Consider the following 25600-nt stretch of genomic DNA (forward strand, 5'->3'; position numbering starts at 1 on the left):
ACCAAATATATATATATATATATATATATATATATATATATATATATAAAAATCATCAGAAAGTCATTCACTATTTTTGACATGATGCATTGATCAAAGCTCCATAAAACATAATACAGATACAACCGTATTTTGGCCGTATAATAATGCTCTGCCTCATATAAATCATCATTATAATACAAGTAAACGTGATCATATTTGGGAACAGTGTGAAAATCATTCTGAATAAAAACAAATCTATTCACATTATGTTGTACATTTGAAAGTGTTATTATATTAAGAGAAAAAGTAAAAAATAAATAAATACATTTGCATTTGTGACCCTGGACCACAAAACCAGTTATAATGATTTATACATCTGAAAGCCGAATAAATAAGTTTTCCATTGATGAGTGGTTTGTTAGGATAGGACAATATTTGGCCGAGATACAACTATTTGAAAATCTGAAATCTGAGGGTGCAAAAAAATCAAAATATTGAGAAAATCGCCTTTAAAGTTGTCCAAATGAAGTTCTTAGCAACGCATATTACTAATCAAAAATTAAGTTTTAATATATTTAAAAGTAGGACATTTACAAAATATCTTCTTCAAAAGATCTTTACACTTAATATCCTAATGATTTTTGCCATAAAAGAAAAATCGATCATTTGAGCCATATAATGCATTTTTGGCTATTGCTACAAATATAGACTACCTGTGCTACCTATGACTGGTTTTGTGGTCCAGGGTCACATTTATTCTTGGATTAACATTACTGTTTTATCCAAAATGATGTGATAAAATTAATATGAAACAATATTACCTTATTGTTTAAAGCTTTTATTTGGCCATTATTACCTTCTGAGCTCCATATTAACTCTATATTTGTACAGCTGCAAACAGAAATAAAATTCATGAAATAAAATCTATAAAAAATAAAATTATTGCATCTTGTTTAAGGGTTATCAAGAAGTAAAATACATGTGCTCAAATAGCTGGGGCGATTTTGCTATTAAATACGTTGGGTAACGCTATGCAGTATCAAGTGTTATTAACCTTAATTTTGTCTTGAAAGGGTGGGGTTGCTGCAGAAGATGGTCTTTATGATGTGGAGTTTGAGGATTTTGAGGAAGATGATGATGAAGACCGCAGTCTTGCAGATGATGGTTCACATAACATGAATAGTCAAGTACAAGGACAGTGTCTCACTGGAAGGTAACACTACATTAAATAACTGCTACAAAAGGAATGAAACAATATTGATTATTTTTCCCATTAATTATATAATGTCCTTTCTTTTAGTTTAATCAGCTATCCCAACATTAACAATATGAATCAAGCAACAGGGGCATCCACCAGTCAAGGTATGGGATGTTCTCAAAAGTCTTTAATTCATTCACTTTCTGATGCTGCACAGAATTTGAATGCACTTTGACCAAAGGTTAAAAAAGCTCTCAATTTTCATTCCAGTTCCGAATCGCTCTGACGTTGCTCTTGGACGACTGACCAAACGCTTCATGCAGCTGCTTCACTCGGCACCGAATGGAGTCCTTGACCTCAATGAGGTTACTCGAAAACTGGGCACACGAAAGAGGCGGGTGTATGACATCACTAATGTGCTAGCAGGCATCCAGCTAATCAAAAAGACGTCCAAAAACAAGATCCAGTGGATGTAAGTTTAGACAGAACGTTACTTCCACAGTTCCACAACAAGATTTGGTAGTTTGTAAAAGTGAAATTTGTCCATTGAAATACATTAGTTGGAAGTGAGTCTAGAGGTTTGATTTACACAGTGATTTTTCTGTACATGTTCAAGGAATCCATCACCAAACAGCAGCTTGGGGAACCAGTGGAGCGCCAAGACGAAAGCTGACCTACTTCATCTGAAGTCAACGGAGGAGGCCCTTGACTGGCTCATCAAAGACTGTGCCCAACAGCTCTTCGCCCTGACCGACCTCAAAGACAATGCTGAATATCCTCTCATATTTCTGTGATAGTATTTCTAACAAATGTTATAGAAGTTCTTTCAGTTGTTTTTGGTCTTAACTGCTGTTGTACCTCAGCTTATGTGACATATGAGGACATCTGTCAGATTGGTGTTTTCAAGGACCAGACTATAATAGCCATCAGGGCCCCTGAAGAGTCCAAGCTAGAGGTGCCCACTCCCACTGAGGTAAGTGTGAGAGACATGCTGAAAGACTTTGAGCCTTACGTGTCATTTTAAAATGTAATATTTAAATTAGTGCTGTCAAACGATTAATCGCATCCAAAATAAAAGTTTTTGTTTACATAATATGTGTGTGTACTGTGTATATTTATTATGTATATATAAATACACACACATGCACGTATATATTTAAGAGGAATATGTTATGTTTATATATGAAATATATTTTTATGTAAATTATATAAATATAAATATATGCATGTAAATATTTTCAAAATATATACGTGCATGTGTGTGTATTTATATATACATAAATATACACAGTACAGACACATATATTATGTAAACAAAAACTTTTTATTTTGGATGCAATTAATCGCGATTAATCATTTGACAGCACTAATTTTAATTAGGGCTGGGCGGTTTGACAATATATATTGGATCCATGTGTGAGGTCTTAAAGTGACAGAAGCTTATATTAGAAGCCTATATTATATCGCCTGCTGTTGTGATTGCCATTACAGGAGTAGTTCTTCCAAAAATAAAAATTGACTCACCCTCAGGCCATCCAAGAAGTAAGATGAGCTTGTCTCTTCATCAGAACAGATCTGGAGAAATTTAGCATTAAATCACATTCTCACTAATGGGTCCTCTGCAGTGAAATACCAACAGCTGATAAAAACATCTCAATAAACCACAAGTATGACTCCAGTCCATCAATTCATATCCTGTGAAGTAAAAAGCTGTGTGTTTGTAATAAACAAATCTATCTTTAAGATGTTTTTAACTTCAAACCATTAATACAAGTCCCCTGTCCATTACATTGATTTCTCCAGTGGAAAAAATTGTCTCGTCTGAATTGGGAGAAAAAGTATGCACAGATCAAGCACAGTTTCTAAGTGAAAAACCTTTCTATAGACATATGTTGGTGGATTTTGATGTAAAAGGACAACAGGGAAAGGACATTTGCATTTCATTTTGGTTATCTTGCCCACCCCTTATTTGAATAATGATTAAAGGACACTCATCTGATAGCTGGAAGGAATATGTGTAATATGAACTTATATTTACGTCCTGTTCTAGGAATCTATCCAGATCCACTTGAAAGGCTGCCGGGGGCCCATCCACATACTCACCTGTGAAACTGAGGGCCCAAGTGAAGCTGTGGATCCAGTTAACACAGAATCCAAGCTTGTCAAACCAGCCTGCTTTCTAACACTAGAGGAGAGCCGGATACACACACAATCATTAATATCAGGTTAGCCGTATTCCACACTTGGATGCATTACCGTTCAAAAGTTTGGGGTCAATACATTTTTTTTTTTTTAAGAAATTAATACTTTTATTCAGCAAGAAGGCAGTAAATTGCTCAAAAGTGACAGTAAAGATATTCATAATGTTACACAAGATTTTTATTTCAAATCCTGAATTTTCTATTCATCAATTAATCCTGAAATGTTTCTTGAACAGCAAATCAATATATTAGAATGATTTCTGAAGGAACATGTCACACTGATGACTTGGAGTAATGGCTGCTGAAAATATAGCTTTGCTATCACAGGAAAACATATTTAATATTTTAAAATAGAATTTTAAGAATTAAATTTCACAATAATACTGTTTTTACTAATCAAATAAATGCAGCCTTGGTAAGCAAAAGAGACTTTCAAAAACAAATCTTACTGACTCCAAACATTTAAATGGTATTAGCTGTTAAAGAACAAAAATGTCCAGTCAACAAACAAATCTCAGTGCTTGTGGATAGTTATTTAGAAAAGTCCTACATTTGAGACCAGCAGTATGCAATGGACTCTATGCACAAGACGCAGCCTTCGTATCTCCAATTCAACAATGATTCATTTTTGAAGTATAGAACTGTTACAAATATACCCAATATCTCATTGTAGTAAAGGCATCCAGAAAGTTTACATTTCAACGGCGGGAAGACAGTAGTGCAGCTGAGCATTGTTGTGTTCCATTGTGTTCGGCTTCCTCAAAGTTCAACTCTGTGCTGAGCTTTCAATCTTTCCCCACGGACGAAGAAAGACGCAAAAAGTGGATATGCAACATTCGACGCAAGGATTTAATCATCACTTCCCATATGAGAGTCTGCAGTCGTCATTTCAAGAGAGAAGATGTGAAAGAGCCGTCGACTCCTAAAGGGCGCCGCTTGGTGAAGAAAGGGGCTGTACCAACCTTATTCCAGTGGAACAACTACTCTGATCCAGCACCACTGCAGAGGAGAAAGGGTTCCACTCCAGTGGATGGAGATCCTGCACCTGTGGACCTCTATGAACATGACAATTGTTCAGTTCCTGAACTTGCAGCAGTTGATATTGCATTGGATAGGGCTGCAGAATGACTGACTGAACACGTTTTTTCCCATTTGTTTTTGCAGATGTTTCAAATACTGTAGCAGCTGTACAGAGCGCTTAAGGACCTAAAAGAAGAGCCTTTGCTTCTTTGAGCCCATCTTAACAGACTTTGTTGGCCTTTTTGGAGAGACCACTGTGCATATATTCACTCTGCCGGGTTAAAGACATCATGTGGAGATTTTTGATTTGTAAATATACGGATGAGTATTTTGAACAGTTTAAAGTATTTTTTCTATAACCATTATGAGGAAACTTGAAGGTTGTCTTTTGAAAAGGGTGATTTTTTTTTTCTTGGACCATCTGAATATGCTGTAAATTAATAAAATCAGTGGTGGTTGAAGATAGACCTTGGACCCTGTTTCAATATGGCAAGATGTCCTTGTTTATTGGGGAGTGCTTTGTAAATGTATGCTAAAGTTTGAGGTCTGAGATTTTTATTTTTTTTTTTGGAAGGAAATTAATACTTTTATTCAGCAAGGACACATTAAATTAATCAAAAGTGACAGAAAGACATTTACAATGGTGCAAAAAATTTTGTTTCAAATAAATGCTGTTCTTTTTAACTTTCTATTCATCAAAAAATCCTGAGAAAAAAATACTGAATATTGATAATAATCAGAAATGTTTCTTGAGCACCAAATCAGCATATTAGAATGATTTCTGAAGGATCATGTGACACTGAAGACTGGAGTAATGCAGTCACAGGAATAAATTACATTTTAAAATATATTAAAATAGTAATTTTAAATAGTAATAATATTTGACAGTATTGCTGTGTGCAGTTGAGCGTAAGAGATTTCTTTCATAAATATAAAAAAAAAACATCTTACCCCAAACTTTTCAACTGTAGTGTAACTATTGAAATGTATAACAATACTGTGAACTGTTGAGCCACTACTTTGATATTCTGTCAGTTATTTTTGTAAAAATATATCTCTAGTGCTGAAAATAAACCAGTCTTTTAAATGTACAGAGTTAAAAGGTTTAATGGCTTATTCGGTAACAGAACTCGGAGAACATACTTTGTATGCAAGCTACATGTCACTTAACTGCACTTGCAAAATAAGAGTTGCTCTGCAACTGATATAGATAAAAAGCTCTATAAAGATGAGAGTAAGGATCCAACAATATTACAGTTTATAAAAACAAATGGTCCCCATATAAAGCATAGCACTCGTCACAGTTCATACATCATTTCTGCATTAAAGTTAGAGGTAATTGCACTTGGAATCGGAATAATTGATAAAGTGAGCTGTTTCCTGAGGTCTTATATTTGTGAATGTCCCGTATGCCACCATCCAGCCATAAGGATGGCGACTAGTTAAATAATCAGCGGTCTCAGGTTTCTGTCACAAAAAGCCTGTGATCTTAGTAAGACAGCAATGTATGACATCAGTCAGTGATGAAGTGAACAAACGAGACAGGAAAAACGCCCTTCCTGTTCGGCTCCCCGTCAATGTGGCCCACCTGCAGGAGTCATCAGGATCACACCATGATTCAGTCAGCTGATTTGCACATGTACTTTGTAAAAAGTATGACTGCGTACTCACCCACCACTCTTTGTCCTCCTCTCCATCCACTATTATCACCTCTCCTTCAGAGAAGGTCAGTTCATCTGGGTTATCAGCCTGACAGTTATATAGGGCCTTTACTCTCTTAGGTCTCTGTTTCTGAAACAAGTACAAATGTTTTAGATTTGCCACTGACATCACAATTACAGATTTTTTTCAACTGCTTACATTTTAAAAACTTTGCCTCTTTTTTTCAAAACTTTACACACAAATCCAAAAATTGGACACACAAAATGCAAAATGCCTCACATCTCTTGCAAAATAAAGCACTACATTCAAAATATCACAAAAGCAAACATTTGCAAACACCTTTGCCATAATATTGATTCCTGTTAGTGTTGTGTTTTGAAAAAAGTGTTTTATGAAATTGAAAACTGTCAAAAGCCGAGTATTAGTGTATGGTTTTGCAGATTTGGTGTGTGGTTCTGGTGTTTGTGTCGGGTTTCAGAAATTGTGTGACAAGTAAAGATTGTGTGTGCAAGCAATTGAAAAAACTGTAATATGTATAATAAAATATCGAGTGACATTTATTTTAAAGAAAAATAACACTTAATGTTTGCAGATGTCACTTGGTTTGATATAATGTAATGCAATGAAATTTCACATTTAATTGTGGCTTAAATCTCAAAATATTTTTGGAGCAACTATATAAACATTTTTAATCTGTTTGAAAAAAATAAAAAAATAAATGAAAAAAAAAATGTCATTTCATTTAAAAGAAGAATTACGTATAAAATTTTGTTCAAGAATTTGAAGTAAATTTCTTTTTTATTAATATTTTTGAAAAGTGAAATAATATAAATTAATGTTTTTATTTAGCAAGTATGCATTAAATTGCTCAAGGTGACAGTAAAGACATTTACATGTAATGTTCCTATTTCAAATAAAAGCAGTTATTTTTAACTTTCTATTCATCAAAGAATCCTGAAAAAATCTGTCACGCATTTACAAATATACTAAGCAACAATTTCAACATTGATAATAATAAGAAATGTTTCTTGAGCACCAGATCAGTATATTAGAATGCTTTCTGAAGGATCATGTGACACTGAATACTGGGGTAATGGCTGCTATAAATTCAGCTTTGCCATTACAGGAATAACATATTTTAAAATATATTTAAATATAAAACAGTTATTTTAAATTCTAATATTTTTTTTTTTACAATATTTCAGTCATTACTTGTTATTCTGATAGAGTAAACACAGGCTTTCAAAAACCATCATACCTAATCATACCTACACCAAACTTTTGAATGGTAGTGTACTTTTGAGGGGAAAAAAAGTTATTTTAATGGCTGTCACTTACAGGTGGGGCCGTTCTGGGTTTGGGAGCAGGGACAGGAGCTGGTGCGGAGGCAGATGGCCCAGAATCTGGAGAAGAAAAAAAAAACGTTTTAATAAAAATGACCATTAAAGCTTATTTCAACCTAAAATATATCAATTTTTTGGATTTAGAGCTGTATTCATCATGTACGTAAGCATTATTAAATTCACCTGTTTTGTCACTTGGTCGGGGGACAGTGGGTGGAGCTTTATTTACATTTGCATCTTTACTAAAATGACCAACAGGATTCCTGAGAAATACACAGAACATTGCAGCTGATATAATGTAGAAATGCTAACAATGCTAAAAAACCAACGCCTGAAATCCCTATAAAAAAAACAGCATCTGATAAACATTGGACACACAAAATGCAAAATGCCTCACATCTCTTGCAAAATAAAGCACTACATTCAAAATATCACAAAAGCAAACATTTGCAAACACCTTTGCCATAATATTGATTCCTGTTAGTGTTGTGTTTTGAAAAAAGTGTTTTATGAAATTGAAAACTGTCAAAAGCCGAGTATTAGTGTATGGTTTTGCAGATTTGGTGTGTGGTTCTGGTGTTTGTGTCGGGTTTCAGAAATTGTGTGACAAGTAAAGATTGTGTGTGCAAGCAATTGAAAAAACTGTAATATGTATAATAAAATATCGAGTGACATTTATTTTAAAGAAAAATAACACTTAATGTTTGCAGATGTCACTTGGTTTGATATAATGTAATGCAATGAAATTTCACATTTAATTGTGGCTTAAATCTCAAAATATTTTTGGAGCAACTATATAAACATTTTTAATCTGTTTGAAAAAAATAAAAAAATAAATGAAAAAAAAAATGTCATTTCATTTAAAAGAAGAATTACGTATAAAATTTTGTTCAAGAATTTGAAGTAAATTTCTTTTTTATTAATATTTTTGAAAAGTGAAATAATATAAATTAATGTTTTTATTTAGCAAGTATGCATTAAATTGCTCAAGGTGACAGTAAAGACATTTACATGTAATGTTCCTATTTCAAATAAAAGCAGTTATTTTTAACTTTCTATTCATCAAAGAATCCTGAAAAAATCTGTCACGCATTTACAAATATACTAAGCAACAATTTCAACATTGATAATAATAAGAAATGTTTCTTGAGCACCAGATCAGTATATTAGAATGCTTTCTGAAGGATCATGTGACACTGAATACTGGGGTAATGGCTGCTATAAATTCAGCTTTGCCATTACAGGAATAACATATTTTAAAATATATTTAAATATAAAACAGTTATTTTAAATTCTAATATTTTTTTTTTTACAATATTTCAGTCATTACTTGTTATTCTGATAGAGTAAACACAGGCTTTCAAAAACCATCATACCTAATCATACCTACACCAAACTTTTGAATGGTAGTGTACTTTTGAGGGGAAAAAAAGTTATTTTAATGGCTGTCACTTACAGGTGGGGCCGTTCTGGGTTTGGGAGCAGGGACAGGAGCTGGTGCGGAGGCAGATGGCCCAGAATCTGGAGAAGAAAAAAAAAACGTTTTAATAAAAATGACCATTAAAGCTTATTTCAACCTAAAATATATCAATTTTTTGGATTTAGAGCTGTATTCATCATGTACGTAAGCATTATTAAATTCACCTGTTTTGTCACTTGGTCGGGGGACAGTGGGTGGAGCTTTATTTACATTTGCATCTTTACTAAAATGACCAACAGGATTCCTGAGAAATACACAGAACATTGCAGCTGATATAATGTAGAAATGCTAACAATGCTAAAAAACCAACGCCTGAAATCCCTATAAAAAAAACAGCATCTGATAAACTGTTCCTTGTAATGCAGCTGGGAGGTGACATCTTACCTAGTGGGGGATTTTACTGGTTTGGGTGCAGGGGCTTTTGGCTGTGGGGGTACAGGAGGAGGTGGGGATTTATATGAAAATGACGTGGGCAACACTGGAGCAGGTGGCACTATGGGCGCTGGTCTAGCTGGAGCGGGTGGTATAACTGGGGGAGCAGAGGGTGCAGATGGAACCGGAGGCACTTGGGGAAGAGCTGCCTTTGGATCTGGAGGTGGTGGTCTTTTGGCCGCAGGAGGAGGTGGCGGAGCAGGGGGGAGCACTATAGGAGAGACAAGACCTGTTATTCATATGCCTACAAGAAAAACCAGCTTGATTTTTGGAACATGGTGCTTGGTTTATAGCTGTTCCATAGTAGGTTAAATTGGTTGACCAGCCGGTAGAGCTAGTAGAGCATTATGGAACAACAATGTTCAACAAAACATCTTGACTGCTGTTCAAAAGTTAACTTTTTTTTTTTGAAAGAAACTAACACTTTTATTCAGCAAGAATGCATTGAATTGATCCAAAGCGACAGTACAGATATTTGTAATGTTACAAATTATTTCTATTTCAAATAAATGTTGTTATTTTGAACTTTCTGTTCATCAAAGAATCCTGAAAAAAAATGGATCATGGTTTCCACAAAAATAATAAGTAGCACAACTGTTTTTTTACACTGATAATAAACTTTTAGTGATCAAATAAATGCAGCCTTGGTGAATATAAGAATTTTGTAGACTATGTAACAGAAATAATAATCTGTATAGAAATGGGTGTAAGACTGTACTGAGGTCAGACTCACCATACACTGAGCTGTTTTTGTCTGGACTCTGAGGGTTTGAAGGGTCTGAGCATGATCTCTGCCTACCGACCATGTCCGCTTGAGGACTCCACCCTGACATCACAAACACACATAAATGTGTTTAATATGTATGTTTATGACTTTACTGAATGTACATTTGTAAGCAAGCTATTTCAGAATGAAAGCTTTCAGAATTTACTACCAGAAGATTCTCAACTCACCATGCCTGAATGCTACTTACCCCTTCCCAAGGTACGAAGCGGTAGAGGAGGAATACCCGGCACCCCTGGTAAACCCAAAGGCGGTGGACTAACATCAAGCATGGTGCCGTAAGTCTCGTTGCAGATCATGCTTGGAATAAAAGACCTCTGCTTGTTATTGACCACATTAGCCACATCCCGTGCCAGAGCGCTCATGTTGGGCATCATGGGGCCAATGCCTGGAATAATACAGCTAACTGGACGCTCCTCACGCCTGTTGGGAATGGGCTGAAACACAAAATCAATGGCATAAGGATGAGCCAAATGGTACCAATATTCAGTGCTCAATATTCTCTTTGTCCAAATACATTTTGATCTTTATGTAATAACCTATGTGACATTCACTATGTAGTGAACAGTGAATGAGGTTTGCATAAAGTATATGCATGATTGTTTACAATAACACGTATGTTCTCTCAGTGTTAACTAAGCTAACGAAGAAAAACATTTCGGTAACATTATAAATGTCTTCGCAGTTACTTCTGGTCAATTTAATGCATCCTTGCTTAATAAAAGTATTAATTTATTGTAAAAAAAAAAAAAATCTTAAAGAGAGTATAACTGAATTAAATGGCTTATTTTGTATAAAAAGTATGTTGTTAACCTTGTCTTCCATCTCATCCTCACTCTCGTCCAGGTCATCGTTATGCAGACGCCAGTCATACTCCACATGCACATGGACGTTGAACTTCCCTGTTTGCGCCTGAGTCAGCTGTCGATCACACAGCACAGAAGAACATATTGGAGGGGAATTTGCGTGAACACAATCTCAGGAAAAGCAAAGAACTTGCTCTCAAGAAAAGCAAAGATGAGCAAAAATCAGCACTTCAGGATTAATGCTGGCATTAAACATAACAAATGTACTGTACCCACCAGCTCCTCGCATTTTGTGTGTCTGAGACGCTGTGCCAGATCCAGAGGAGACTCTCCTGCATCATTAGCTGCAAGAAAAACAAGAATTTTTTTTTTTTTGTCTTCTATTTTATTATCAAATACTAATAATATATATATCAAATACTAATAATAAATGACCTGCAATTTTGCTTGATTTATTTAAAAAAAAAAAAGCAGAATGTCTCATTTTCATGAAAAATGATTTAGATTTTTTTTTTAATTCTGTGTGTGTGTGTGTGTGTGTGTGTGTGTGTGTGTGTGTGTAGTTTGAATTCCTGAGGTTAGAGCAAATTATATGAACTCTTACTAATGGAGGCAGATGCTTTTCCCCGCAGTAGCAGCTTCATACATTCACTATTGTCAGTCAAGCAGCAGTAGTGCAGCGCTGTGCTTCCTTTGGCAGTCTGCTTGTCTAAATTACCACTGCATACACAAACACATACACACACATTTGGACATGTAAAATGTCTGAATAATATGCATATAAAATATGAATAAAATCTTATTTTAGCTAAAATACAGAACATCAATGGAGTACCTGTTCTGTACAAGGAAGTCCACAATATGGAGAGAGTTCCGGTCCACCATTCGTACTGCAAGATGTAGCGCTGTCTCACCTGGTTCCTGTCAGTGAAAAGCAAAGATATATATATTATATTATTAAAAACATTTATTAAAAAAAGATACTGATGCAAAACACACTATATGTATTTGATTCACTCAAATGAACCAACCCATAAGAGTCATTTGTTCAAGAATCGGACTACACGGGTGGTGTTAGATGCTGTTTTTGTGTACAACCTCAATAGAAAAAGAAAACACACAATGACTCCAACCTACAACTCACATGTTGGTTAGTTTGTTGAATGGTCTCCATCAGGTCCACTCCTTCAGCGTACACCTGGATCAGAGAGAAGATGTCCCGGGACTTCACCGCATCACACAGTGCATGCAGCCGGGCTGCGTTATCTGCATACTTCTTCTGAGCGAAGCGCTTCTCTGTGTATTTGGCTGTAATGAAGTCTTTTCGTACCTGCCTGAAGGACAATTGCGAGAGAAAACATTGTAATGAAATGTATGATGTGAAGACTAAAAAAAATGAAAACAAAACAGCAGATCTTAATGTGAGACATGTATAATGTATAAAAAAATGTAAAGATGTCAATGAAACTGATCGCTCACATGTCACTAGGAGGGTTGGGTTTGGGGATCTCTGCTGACAGGTTTGCTTCCATGATTTCATTAAATCCTGCATTGCCCACGCTGTTAGCAAGCTGCAACCCATTTAAAATCATCACAATCTGTATGTTTGCAATTTCTTCTCAAAATTACCAATTTGTTACAAGACTTTACCAAGAGTTCAGATGTGCCCAAGACATCCAGCGTCAGAGACTGTATTCTGGAGTAGTGGACTCCCATTTCTCGATGGATTCCAGAGCATTCGATGCAAATCAACACACCCAGATTTGTGGAGAGCCATGTTGGATCTGCAGTAACAACAAGTGAAAAGCCACTGACGTATCATTTGTATTTCATACAGGGTTATCTTTTCTAAGAAAAACTTTGATCTAAACAATAAAACAAGTTCTGCTGGGATGACTAAGTTTCATACAATGTACAAAGAGAAGTGGAAAAGCCAGATGCAAAACAGGAAGCACAGGGTGTAGATTTCATTAAAAAAAAAAGCAGTAGAGTGAGCTGAGGCAAGAATCAAGCTCTCCTAAAATGTCTGTTAGGTTAGTGCAAATAATGCAGAAAACAACAACAAAAACGATTCAGTAGTTAATTTGATTCAGCCATTATTTACATTTACATTACATTAACAACTCAGGGATCAAACCTTGTAGGATTCAAACTTGCAACATTTCAGTCCCCAGCCCAGATGCTTAACCACTAGGTTACATTACATCAAACCTATATTGCTTACTGGAAGCTCCACAGTCACTGCACACGTCATTGCCACTCATCTTCTTCACCTCTCCCACAATAGCCTTGGTCAGCTCCCGCACGATGTTGTTCTCTTCCTCGTTCTGATCATCCTTAAAGGCGTTGTTCAGGGCCTCCTCTTTACTATTCTGGAGCACAGACACCCATCTGAAATAGAAAGATACACATGAAGAGATGAAAAGACAGAAGTGATGGACGTAATAATTACACTCTCACATGGTGAGAATGTATCACATTTATAAAATCATGTAAAGTTTGTGTGAGCACACACACACTCACTTCCACACTCACATTTGACACTCTGCTTCGTCCTCTGCCTGGAAGTGATACGTTCTGTCATCTAGAAGATGGAAGAGAACAGTAAGCCAATAAAAATGACCAATCAACCATATGAACTATGACAGACTCTGAGAATACTGGCTCTGAATTTATGAGAGTATTGGACTGTGCTGGTTGTTAAAAGTATATTACGTGATATAAGATCAAAGCATTTTTTCTCATCTGGGTTACGCTTCACTTGGCAGGTTAAGAGGTTCAGGTTTGCTGGCGGTGCATTGGCCTGAAAGAAAAAAGAGAGAAAGAGCAGAAAAAATGGGTACATTTAAGGCATTTTTTTACACATTAACAGCGATACTCACTGAAATGGGGTATATACTGTACTGTAGATACAAATATAAAGAATTATGTGTTATTTAATAAAAGTAATAAATATATTTAATAAACATATTTTCATATATATATTAAAAAAAGTATGCATGTAACAATTATAATTCTATTATATAAACTCTCAGAATTTATTTTACATACAGTAATTTTATTTATTACAATTCTATCATTTTAATAATAAATAGGTTTATATATATATACTTTTTATTAATACATGAACAAACTATATTACATTAAAAAATCCTTATGAAAGTGCCACTAAATGGTATTTTGAGATTATGTTCTTCCAACACGCTGTTGTCCTCAAACTCTGTAAAAATGGTGGAGCCAACCTTGCAAAAAAAGAGTTACACACATAGTGTTTGTTTTATTCCCCTACCGTTCCATGAGAAATAGTCAATAATCCATTTTTCACAGTGCACTTCCTTTTCTGCCAAACCTTCCTCAGTCTGTAGATGGAGAGAAGCCTTCATCACGCAAACTTTTAAAAAGGATGCGCTTGACAATATCATTGAAGTGGCAGACAAACTCACCCTTCGCTGCGTTTGAGGAGCATCCCAGAGCGCTCAGTGCCGTGAGCTTTATTGCCCTGCAGCTGGTGAAGACTATAGCCTGCATTCTGCTTTGACTGGAGGTCCTTTCAACACACAAACAAACAAAACAACAAGATTTACCACTAAATCGTCCAATCAATCATGGTCTCCAAATATTTTTGGGCTCACCTCCTTACACTCTGACTGTAGGGCAGATTTGAGAATATCTCTCAGCTGCATTAGCTGTTTTCTTTCTGCATCTTGTGTCTGCTTGTTCTGCAATTCACACACAAGCAACAGCAAACATCAGAATATAAGAAATTAACTGCTTTGTCTAAATAAAGAATATATCTTCAAAAGTGCATACAGTGATATCAAAAAACATACTGTAGTTAAGTCTGTGGCGAGTTTTTCCATGAAAGGTTTCAGGTTGTCCACAACTTTTAACCCATCCTGGAAGAAACTGTGTGGAAACAGGAAACCAATTCTTTTAAAAGTCTCATTTAAAAATGAAATGTATTGTTACTAGGAGAGTATTATAAACCAACATACTTGCACTGGGCATGAAAGTATTTGATGAGGTTTTGGAGCAGGTCAACTCCCTTCTTGACTTTAATTTCATTCACCTTAATGAGATACTAGGAAAAAAAGTATGAAACAATAATTTCAGTTGCTTTCTTTTGGTTTGTATTTCCATTAACTATTTGTTAACTAAGTTTCAAAAGAGTCATGATCAAAATGCAAAAATTTCTCTTTAACATTTAGTGAAAATGCATGATGATCACTGGCTGTCGTGTGTGTGTGTGTGTATGTTGGATGGGTGTACTTGTTTATGCAACAGGATAGTAAAACCTGACATTTTTGACATTGTGTCTATGGAAAGTCCCCACAATTCACAGAAACAAACGTGTGTGTGTGTGTGTGTGTGTGTGCATGCGTGCATAAAAAAAGCATGTCAGGATTTGAAGTTGGGTCACCTTGCAAAATAAACAACAACTCGAATACCTGACTTTTCTTTAGTCATGTCTTATATTACCAAGGCAAGAAGTGAACTAGGACCATCATCGTTGCCCTTTCTGATGCTGGTTGTATGTGAACCACATTCCTTACTTCACACATCTGAAGCTGAAAGAGGCGTCTCTCTTTCTCCATCTCTTCTGCAATCTCTCCTCCGCTGATCTCTGTTCTGATCAGACCGTGCTGCTTGGCATGTTCCCGTTTTTCTTTCTCAATCTTGCCCCTGTAAATAAGTTTAGAGCATTGACATGAAAAGAAAATTACAGCGTATGTACTTAACCATGCACAAACATTAGGCTTTCATCAATGCCTCATAATGCACAAACACACCATATGCCGGTGCTGTTGTTTACTTAAGGTATGGCCCCACATTATGATAAGCTCTTCATCTATGCTACAGGCCCAGGAATTAAAGGGATAGTTCACTTTTAAACTCAAACATCTGAAATGACTAAACCTCCTACTATGTAGTGCAACCTCCCCTTCCCCTGTATGCTAGATTCAAATATACTAATCTACAGTTATTACAACTTTGTTCAGAATGTGTTTTCTTTTGTGCATCATGCTGTAAGGAACAGGAATATCTCACAGATATCCAATCACTAAGGGCTTCATGAGTGTCCAAGGCTTAAATTTAATGTTCACTGATCAATTTGTAACTATTACTTTTTTATATATATTCTGAGATTATTATAAAGAGGTTAATAGGTGCTTACAGTTTGGTTTCGTAATCCTTCCATGCTTTATCAAAAGTCTTTTTCAGATCCTGATGAACAAATGAGAGCACAGTCAACATTTGAAGAGACTTAGGCCCAATCCCAATTCTACCCCTTAGCCCTTCCCCTTTCCCCTACCCCTCCGTTTCACGTATTCACGTGAAGGGGTAGGGGTGTCTCAATTCTCTTTTGGTTGGAGGGGTAGGGGTAAGGGGAAGGGCCAGACAGCCCTTCAAACAAAGATTTTTCGGGACCACACATTATCTCAGCGTAAACCGGCTTCAGCGGCAACATGGCTGCCCGAACTAACAAAAAAACACATAAATGTAAGCATTTTTGGCATTAATAAAGATTTTAACGAAAAGTAATCATTTTTTTTATGTTACATTCGATCGTGAGTTTATATTTAAAGAAATATTTACCTTAATTTCTTTGAACATAACTCAAAGAAATGTTCGCAAAAAATCGCTAATATTTGCTAACTAACGTCATATCATTATAGACTGCACGATAGTGCCACAACATATTTTCATGTCTGATCAGGGCGATAACCACCGTAGACACTGAGGGGGGGCTTGTCCCCCCAATAATTATAAATCGCTAAACCCTTTTCTCAAATATTGCCAATTCGAGAGAGAGAGAGAGAGAGAGAGAGAGATGAAAGTTGAGATGAAAGTTGCGTGTATGCGCGTCTGTGCGTTTCTCTATTTAGAGTGAGTTTACTTAAAAAACAACGATTTTATCCTCTTGTTGCTGGAAAATATAATGTAGCGATTCAGTATTTAAACTGTCATTAATAAAAGTCGTGGAGCAGCGTTGACAAGTTTCTTTTCTCTTGGATGTGTGAGCTGCGCGATCTCCGATATATATATGTGCGTGTGTGTGTGTGTGTGTGTGTGTGTGTGTGTGTGTGTGTGTGTGTGTGTGTGTGTGTGTGTGTGTGTGTGTGTGTGTGTGTGTGTGTGTGTGTGTGTGTGTGTGTGTGTGTGTGTGTGTGTGTGTGTGTGTGTGTGTGTGTGTGTCAGTAAGCCGCGCATTAATATAGAACGGTAATTAAAAGCTCTAATGCACACCAGCACACCAGTATAGGTGTGTTTATTGTAGGAGCTAGACGACGTATGTTGACGTGTGACGTTATAGTAGTGGTGTCCCAATTCTTAGGGGAATATTTTCACCCCTACCCCTTGACACTCTGTTTCAAGGGACAAGGGGAAGGGGTAGGCGGAGGGGTAGGGGAAGGGGAAGGGGAAGGGGTATAAAATAGAATTGGGATTGGGCCTTAAGGTGAAATATATATTTAAAAAAACACAAACCACCATAACCATTGTATTTGTGAGAATTTACAAAATTAGAATTATTTGTGAAGGATCATGTAACACTGAAAACTGAAGTAATTGAAAATTGAGCTTTGCCATCTCAAGAATAGATTACATTTTAAAATATATTAAAATTAAAAAGTTATTTTAAATTGTAATAAAATTTCAAAATATGACTATTTTACTGCATTTTTATCGACCCCAAATGTTTGAAAGGTCCATATTTGGTCACACTTTAGTTTATGGACCAATTCTCACTATTAACTAACTATTAACTATGACTTTTGCCTCAATAAACTCTTAATTTGCTGCTTATTAATAGTTAGTAAGGTAGTTGTTAAGTTTAGGTATGTGGTAGGATTAAGGGATCTAAAATATGGTTTTGCAGAATAAAGCATGCTTTATAAGTACTAATAAAAAGCCAATATGCTAGTAATATTCATGCTAATAAGCAACTAGTTAATAGTAAGAATTGGTCACTAAACAAATGTGCTACCACATATTTTTTATACAAATATTTTATACAAATGTCACTGCATAGTTACCCCTTTGACTCCTTTAAGGTCTCCCTTTAGCAGACTGTCTAGTGGGAAAGTGATGATGTTATTCATGTTCTGCAGCTGTGGGCACAAAAGAAGACATTAGAAGTTTCAAAACAAAGTGTATAGTTTGTGTAATTACATACATCGGTGTGAAAACGCTCTACATGTAACTCGTAAAGGCAGTATTTCCTGAAGAGTGCAGTCAGCTGCTTGCGAGCCACAGGCAAGACAAATACAGGCCTGAAATATTCATAGCAGAAAGATCTACAACAGATGGATGTCAGAGACTGGCTCACCAAGTTCTTAAAGAGACCAGTGAGCTCCTTAGTGAAACCAGCAAATCTGAGGAAGTAATCGGACATCTCAGGGTCATCTTTGTACACAGTGTTATCCGTAAACCTCTCCAGTGCCTGGATGTACTGCTCCTCATTCTCTACGTGAGCTGAAAACACACCGAAACAGTCTGTCAGTCATTTACTCTCCACATTATTGTTATTATTATATACAAAAACCTGCTTGGTTATCATGGATACTTCACGCATTGCTCAAATGTCGCCTTATAAAGCTCATTTGTTTTTAATACACTTTGCTTGACCTTATCTCAGTGGTTCATGCAGGCATGAGCAAACTCCTGTCATGTGGGCCTTTTCCATTCCTACCGCTTGCAAAAAACATACTTCCTAGTTTACGAGTAAAGTGCTGTAGAAAAGAGCTTCGTAACCACACTCCCCAGTGGTGTGCAGTACAGAGAAAGGCCAACAGGCTGTTTAAGATATGGGTTACTATAAAGAGGAAACAACGTGCTAACAAAGTCTGCTTCCTGCAATGAAGGAAATTAGTAAGAAGGAACTGTCACCGATTTAATCATTTTAAAAATGAATTTATTATTATTTATTCGACTAGTTTTCAGAACCTCACAGGGTACTCATTCTGATATCAATCTTTGTGTAAACCAATAATATTTTAGTATTATTTATATAATATTTTAGTATTTATTCATATTTTGAAAAAATATTTTTTTTTAAAGCTTTTTTTATTGTAGTTTAAGTTTTAGTAATTTTTGATGGGCTTTGGTCAGTTTTATTCGTTTTTTTCCCCAAATTTTTCTATTTATCTTTATTTTATTTAATAATGTTCTACTCAAACCATCAAACTGACATCGTAAAAAGAAAGCCATTCCAGAAGGGAAGCAAATTTTCCAATTTTGAATACAGATTATGAAGACAAACACACTTTTTCTCTAGATTAATTTGAATGGGTTCTGTAAATATGCTCTATTTTGATTTCATGCAGACTTCAACAATAACATCGCTGCAGTAAACTTCTGAAAAACATTCCTGTACAGTATTACAGTATGTGCACAGAATAGGTAAGATTATTCAAGGACTATGATAATCGCTCACCAGCAACAGATTTAAAGAACAACTACAGATGCGACAATCTAGCTCTAAAGAGAGAGAGAGAGAAATAAGCAGGTTCTTGCTGGAACAGGTATCGGTGATTCTGGTAGGAATGAGAGGAATGTGTGAGGTAGAGCACAAAACCTGCTTGCTAGAGTAAAAATGACTTGAATTACACTGTATATGAAACCAAAATCTTTGTCCAGGCTATTGTTATATATCATTTGGCACTGTTTGAGTAAATGGGCTTAATAGAACAATTATACTATTATTTATACAGTAAAAAAAAAAAACATTACTTTCAAAACTGATTACACAATAAAAGTGCAAAATTAGCACAAACCTGTTGGTTATTGATTAAGGCGTTACGTATTTGTAATACTCACTCAGACCAGAGCTGTTTATGGCCTTGACTGACTTCTTTATTTTGTACAGCACACTGCGGTCCAGATCCAACGCCTGCAAAACAACATGAATCATTTTCTTAGAGGGATGTTTTGTGCTGAACAGACCAGTTCTGAATACACAGGATGATTTCTTTTTTAAAGTAAGATAACAAAGTGAAAAATTAGTTTATTTACACAATGAGGAACAAACTGCACCAAGACCTGCATCTTTACTTAACTGCCTTAAAATGCTTTACAATGGTTAAAAATGCTGCATATTCTACTCTCAGAAAAAAGGTACAAAAGTTGTCACTGGGGTGGAGGTTACTTTTCAAAAGGTACACCTTGTTACCTTATTTACCCTTAAAGGTGCATATTGGTACCTTAAAGATACATATTAGTACCTAAAGTGTATATATTAGTACCCTTTGAAAGGATACCGCCTTAGTGACAGCTTTTATATTTCTTTTCTGAGAGTGTAATGCATTTACATTTATGCATGTTTTTATCCAAAGTGACTTACATAAGTTACATTGCATTCTATATACACATTTTATCAGTTCTTGCTTTCCCTGGGAATCAAACCCATGACCTTGGCATTGCAAGTGCCATGCTCTACTGTTTAAACTACAGGATTGACCAACATCTTTTTGTGCATAAAGTAGGTCAAACTATAATAACAAATGTAAAAAGTATTTGTAACCAAGTTTTGTACGGCATTGTGTTTATACTTCCCTCTCACACACGATTGAATTTACATCCAGCCTGTAATTTAGCCACCCATCACTCACGCTGAATCACGCTCTGGGAAATTTTGCACAAAAAGAGCTGAGTGAAGTAGACAGACTTGTGCCCTTAAATCTATGTTTATGCAGGAGTCATGTCTGGTACGAGACCGAGACAAAATCATCTGATGAGGGATAAGCCCGGTGCCTGCCAGCTGACAACACTCATACATTTCCGGCTGTCACAGTCTGTCTGACATTGAGTATTAAGAGCGTTATGATGAAACATTCACTACCATTCAAAAGTTTGGTATCAGTAAGATTTTATTTTTTATTTTTCTGAGAAATTAATATTTTTATTCGGTAAGGATGCACTAAATTACGGAGCCCGGGAAGTCACCTGTAGGAGAAAAAAATCAATCCATGGCGACGGTTTTGCAATCCGTCCCCTCAGTTTATAAACCGTACTCACGAATTCTTAAACAAACATTATTTTTCATAGTAGCCTATGAGACCATGATCCACACTCACAAAATAGTCTTCTTTTTAGCGTTTATTTTATATTAACCACCAATAGGATAAAACACCGCCGCCTGTGTTTTATAGCCTAAAATAAACGCTAAAAAGAAGAATAGAAAATGTCCTGAATTTTCTAAAAAAAAACAAAAAAAAAAACAATAGAGTTTCGAAAGAAGAAGGTAAAAAGCAATACAAAACCAATAATGTACCGGTTATGTTGTCAGGAAGCTTTTATCCAAAACGACTTACAAAAGAAGAACAAATGACTCCAAAGTCAGTCACAATGCCAGGTTTATTATACAATAATAATCAAGTGCTAAGATTATCACAAATTAAACAAGATTTTGATGCACATCTTTCTTATTAAATCGTTGTATTCCACTTCGTGCCGTTGCAATTGATAGAGAATCCCTTTAGACAATTTGCTGTAGGCCTATTCCACATAATAATATGCAATAAAACAATATACAATATGATTCGTTAACACGTAGGCTACCTAGGAGCTTGCTAAATGAATCCGTGAGTACAGTTTACAAACCCGAGGGAACGGATTGCGAAAGCGTGCGCACGGATTATGAATTTGTGGGTATGGATTAAAAAAACGAAGGTACGGTTTACAAAATCTGAGCGCACGGGATCATAAATTCGTGGGTACGGTTTATTAATCCATGGGCATGATTTGTTAAACCTAGGGAACAGTTTAAGAATTCGTGAGTACGGTTTATAAACTGAGGGGACGGATTGCAAAACCGTCGCCATGGATTGTTTTTTTTTTCTCCTACAGGTGATTTACTCCGTACTAAATGGACCAAAAGTGACAAAGGTAAAAAATTATAATGTTACAAAAATTTCAAATAAATGTTGTTCTTTTGAAATTTGAATTGAATGAAGAATCCTGGAAAAATTATCAAGGTTTACACAAAAATTAAGCAGCGCAACTCTTTTCGATAAGAGTTTGAACAGCAAATCAGCATATTAGAATGATTTCTGAAGGATCATGTGACACTGAAGACTGGAGTAATGGCTGATGTAAACGTAGCTTTGCCATCACAGGAGGAGTAAATTTTTTTTTTTTTTTTTTTTAATTCATCATTATTTTAAATTGTACTACTATTTCACAATATTTTAATCAAATTAGTGCAGCCTTGGTGAGAATAAAACAGAGCACGAAAGAGATTTCTTTCTAAAACATGAAGTAAGCATCTGTTTATTATTAGTAAGTTTTCAATATGGAAACATTAAACCTAAAGTTGTGAGAAAATATGGATACTCTCTGCCAACATTTTCCTCACTGAAACATATCAAGCTTATACTTCAGTAAAAATATACTAGAGACAAAAAAGAGCTTCCATATTTAATTATACTTTTTTTTAAATAAAAAAGTAACTTTTTTATTAGCTTTAGGAATGGAATGATGTAATTAAGTAACATTCATACAAAAAACCTTTGTAAAGTATTCTGTTTAACCACAGTTTTCTCAGTGTGGAGATGCCTTTTTTACAATGAAGAATCATTTTAGTTCTTTTCAAATAGTTAAAATTAAAGATGTTTTTATAATTATATCTATAATTTTTATAATGAAATAATCATTGGCTATACAAGTTTATTCAGGACTTTAATTTCATCCACTTGTAAGCTCAGTACAATGGGCAGAAATAGGAAAGACTGTCAAGATGACCTGCAAAAAAAAAAAATCCACTTGATAATTTTAAAAGATACAATATTTAAAAGTACACTTTACACCCATATTTACATCTCTAGGCTGTTCAAATGCTATACAAATTAGTCTTGTATGAAAGAACTGTACAGTCTGAGCTCACTGGTTCACAAAAATAATAAATAAATAAACAAATAACAGAGAGTGACCGAACAGGGCCGCAGACCCATAAAAAAAAGCTGTGGAAAAACAGTGAGCAGACGTGTGTGTGCGAGAAGGAGATTAGCTGGGACAAGCTGGGACAAGAAGTGGGACAGCCATCCCGCCTTAGCCTTAAGGAATGAGAAAGATGAAGGGAAAGAAAGAGAGAACAGAAAGGGCGAGAAAGAGATGAGAGATATTAACTGCACTGGGGTTTCCATCAAAGGCAAGTCTCAGCAGGACACCACGCACAGGGATGGAAGAACCCGGAAATGACAGCAAAGAGTATACCAACTGCCATCTTTATGGCATCTGTGGGTGTGTGCAGCCCTCATGCTACAGAAAGAGCATATCCATATATTTAAGAGGTTTTACAAAAACAACCACATCATCTGACAACACTTTACAGATAAGCAAACTTATGCATAAAGAAACGTGCACAAGATCTAGCTCCAGTCTTTACATAAACCATGAACATCTGTTTACCTCAGCTACTTCCTCCAATGAGGCTAAAAGCAAATGGGGTAGTGCCAAAGGGCAACTCATAAAGAGTGTTTCCCTCTGTGTATCCCGGTCACACAAAAACGCCAGTTACTCTAAGAGCCTGAGGCAGTGGATTTTACTGATGCCTGCTTTCCAAAAACCACCTAGTCCTTGATACACTATGGGTGTGTTTACACTTGCAGTTCAGTTCTCTTGGTTCTTTTGGTCAGGACCAAAAAAGTAAATGGTAGATTTAGTCCTGTTTCGCTAAGCATTCACTGTCATTTTTAACATTGAACCTTCTATGACATATTTTGCAAACTTACTGAACATCTCAAACAATGCTGGATGCTGGGATAAATGTGCTCATTGCATGTGTGCACATACCATACTGTATAGTGGTATTTTACCAGCTTATAAATCAGAAAGAGCTTACAAAATATCTAAGAGTCAGAACAGCGCCAAGGAATTCCTCTTTTGCACAAACGGAGATCTGTTGGTTCTGACGCCTGTACTGAACCATACTGGGCATCACAGCTTCTATGACGAGAAGAAAGATATTTTGTCACACCTTCTGACATCACATCCTGTTTTTGGTTCGTTTGGCCTATTGTTTGGCCCGCTCCAAGGTTCGGATGGCAGCGTTCACACTTACTTAAATGGACCTCACTAACAGTGCAGTCACAACAGAGTTCATTTTAATCAAACCAAACCTGCCAAGTGTGTGAACAACACATCCTATCAAGTGTTTGGGCTGCTTCTTTGTCATCATTCAGAAATGACTGATACGTTTCCCGTTCATCAGAAGTCAACATTTTTACTTCAAGCTCAGAGTCAAAGTGTAAAAGAGGTAAAAGAGGAAGAGCTGTGGAGCTTCTTTTGATTAACAGCACAGAATGCAGGGTCATTCTTAGACATGAGTAAAGTTCAACTAGATCTGCTATTCTGATGGTGAAAGGGTGACAGAGTTCAGAACTGTTTGCACAAACAAAGCGCTTTTATATTTCCATTGAAGAAGTCACTGCAATTTTGAAACTAACGCAAACCTTTAGAAGAAACCTATACTATAGCTGATCCTATCAGTAGTATGATTACACGGTTTTTTGTTAAGAAACTTTCTACCTGATCAAATTGTAAATGTAAAATTACATTAAAATTGGTGTAAACCAGTTACATAGATGTTACTACACAAAACATTATTAGGTTATCTGACACAATATTTTTACAATGTAAGTTTCTAGTTACTAACTTTTCCTAGAAAATATACAAAAAGGTTTCTAGAAAAAAAAATGTTGATTTACACTACCCATCATGTGGACTAATGCCCACCAACTAGTTAACAGTATCATGCTTGGGTCAACCCTTGTATTCTGTAATAAAATAATTTTGTCAGACAAACTCAATTTTAAAGATAGACTGAACCATCAAATGATGATAATGTTGACACTACATTAAAATGTAATTTAAGTCCATATTTAAGCCATTTAGCTTGAGCAACTTAAACAGAAATAACTTACAATGTCAAGTTTGTAAAGGAAGGTCTAGCTAACAGGCTGCTGAGCATGCTCAGTTTGATCTCTGATGATGCACTTGAATTTAAGTTTTTGGTCAAAGCATGGGGACTTATGACAAATATTTGATATTCATAATTAATAGCCTATATGTTTTAGCTCCATATTGTCACGGTCACGGTGTGTGGAGGCAGGCAGTACGACGAGGATGACAAGGATTCCGATAATGATCTTTAATGTAGACACAACAAGGCAGATTCAGGTAGGTGAGACACACACACTCGGGGTAACATTCACAATAACCGACAAACTCGACTACAAGAGACAGGAACAGATATAGGGCAGATAACGAGGGGCAGACAGGTGAGCACAATGAGGTGATTAACTAATAACGAGAACAGGAACAACCAAATAAGGACACAGAGGGAGAAACCACAATCAACAGTCCACAGGGGTGTGACAGATCGTCCCCCTCCCGGAAGGCACGTCCTCGCGCCGTGGAGACGGAGGGACGGAGGGGGACAAAGGAGTGGATGTGGGATGGTGACAGGGGAAGGCAAAGGGCTGGCAGGCAGACATGACAGGTGGAGGCGAGGGAGCTAGGAGCCGAGGTGGAGCTACTGGATCTACGGGCCGAGGCGGAGTCCGGGCCTCGGAGGCAGAGTTGAGGGAGACTCCAACCCCAGCGACGCTGGAGGATGGTAGGCCCGCGGGGCTCACACCGCAATGATGGTGGGCTGAGGGCGAGCAGAGGGGCTGCCAGACGACCGCGGTGG

At 36.2% G+C, this 25600-nt stretch overlaps 2 protein-coding genes across 4 annotated transcripts in view; one reads left to right on the forward strand and one right to left on the reverse strand.

The window, feature by feature from the left end:
* The window catches only part of LOC107693241 (uncharacterized), a 5608-nt gene extending 611 nt beyond the window's left edge, over window positions 1-4997 (forward strand). The window contains exons 2-8 of one of the 2 annotated variants that reach the window (XM_016492552.1): window positions 1056-1195; window positions 1283-1344; window positions 1439-1652; window positions 1797-1952; window positions 2039-2153; window positions 3231-3405; window positions 4055-4997. In XM_016492552.1, coding sequence (XP_016348038.1) covers window positions 1056-1195; window positions 1283-1344; window positions 1439-1652; window positions 1797-1952; window positions 2039-2153; window positions 3231-3405; window positions 4055-4509 — 1317 coding nt within the window. In that variant the 3' untranslated portion in view covers window positions 4510-4997. The remainder of the gene's footprint in view (window positions 1-1055; window positions 1196-1282; window positions 1345-1438; window positions 1653-1796; window positions 1953-2038; window positions 2154-3230; window positions 3406-4054) is intronic. The other variant, XM_016492553.1, reaches the window with a different exon arrangement.
* A 495-nt stretch (window positions 4998-5492) lies between these two features.
* LOC107693238 (arf-GAP with SH3 domain, ANK repeat and PH domain-containing protein 2-like) overlaps window positions 5493-25600 on the reverse strand; it is a 22508-nt gene continuing 2400 nt past the window's right edge. The window contains exons 1-28 of one of the 2 annotated variants that reach the window (XM_016492547.1): window positions 19729-19803; window positions 19346-19445; window positions 18239-18384; window positions 17946-18020; window positions 16085-16134; window positions 15462-15591; window positions 14904-14989; window positions 14739-14814; window positions 14541-14627; window positions 14352-14455; window positions 14198-14267; window positions 13624-13711; window positions 13444-13492; window positions 13133-13299; window positions 12559-12692; window positions 12388-12479; window positions 12053-12242; window positions 11744-11829; window positions 11513-11628; window positions 11185-11252; window positions 10916-11023; window positions 10293-10539; window positions 10052-10144; window positions 9271-9529; window positions 9051-9130; window positions 8863-8927; window positions 6073-6192; window positions 5493-5989 (exon numbers count right to left, since the gene is read on the reverse strand). In XM_016492547.1, coding sequence (XP_016348033.1) covers window positions 5915-5989; window positions 6073-6192; window positions 8863-8927; window positions 9051-9130; window positions 9271-9529; window positions 10052-10144; window positions 10293-10539; window positions 10916-11023; window positions 11185-11252; window positions 11513-11628; window positions 11744-11829; window positions 12053-12242; window positions 12388-12479; window positions 12559-12692; window positions 13133-13299; window positions 13444-13492; window positions 13624-13711; window positions 14198-14267; window positions 14352-14455; window positions 14541-14627; window positions 14739-14814; window positions 14904-14989; window positions 15462-15591; window positions 16085-16134; window positions 17946-18020; window positions 18239-18304 — 2781 coding nt within the window. In that variant the 5' untranslated portion in view covers window positions 18305-18384; window positions 19346-19445; window positions 19729-19803 and the 3' untranslated portion in view covers window positions 5493-5914. Of the gene's footprint in view, window positions 5990-6072; window positions 6193-8862; window positions 8928-9050; window positions 9131-9270; window positions 9530-10051; window positions 10145-10292; window positions 10540-10915; window positions 11024-11184; window positions 11253-11512; window positions 11629-11743; window positions 11830-12052; window positions 12243-12387; window positions 12480-12558; window positions 12693-13132; window positions 13300-13443; window positions 13493-13623; window positions 13712-14197; window positions 14268-14351; window positions 14456-14540; window positions 14628-14738; window positions 14815-14903; window positions 14990-15461; window positions 15592-16084; window positions 16135-17945; window positions 18021-18238; window positions 18385-19345; window positions 19446-19728; window positions 19804-25600 lie in introns of those variants that run through there. The other variant, XM_016492546.1, reaches the window with a different exon arrangement.

The sequence above is a fragment of the Sinocyclocheilus anshuiensis genome, unplaced genomic scaffold, assembly GCF_001515605.1.
Source record: "Sinocyclocheilus anshuiensis isolate Anshui unplaced genomic scaffold, SAMN03320099.WGS_v1.1 scaffold810, whole genome shotgun sequence".
Lineage (NCBI taxonomy): Eukaryota > Metazoa > Chordata > Actinopteri > Cypriniformes > Cyprinidae > Sinocyclocheilus > Sinocyclocheilus anshuiensis.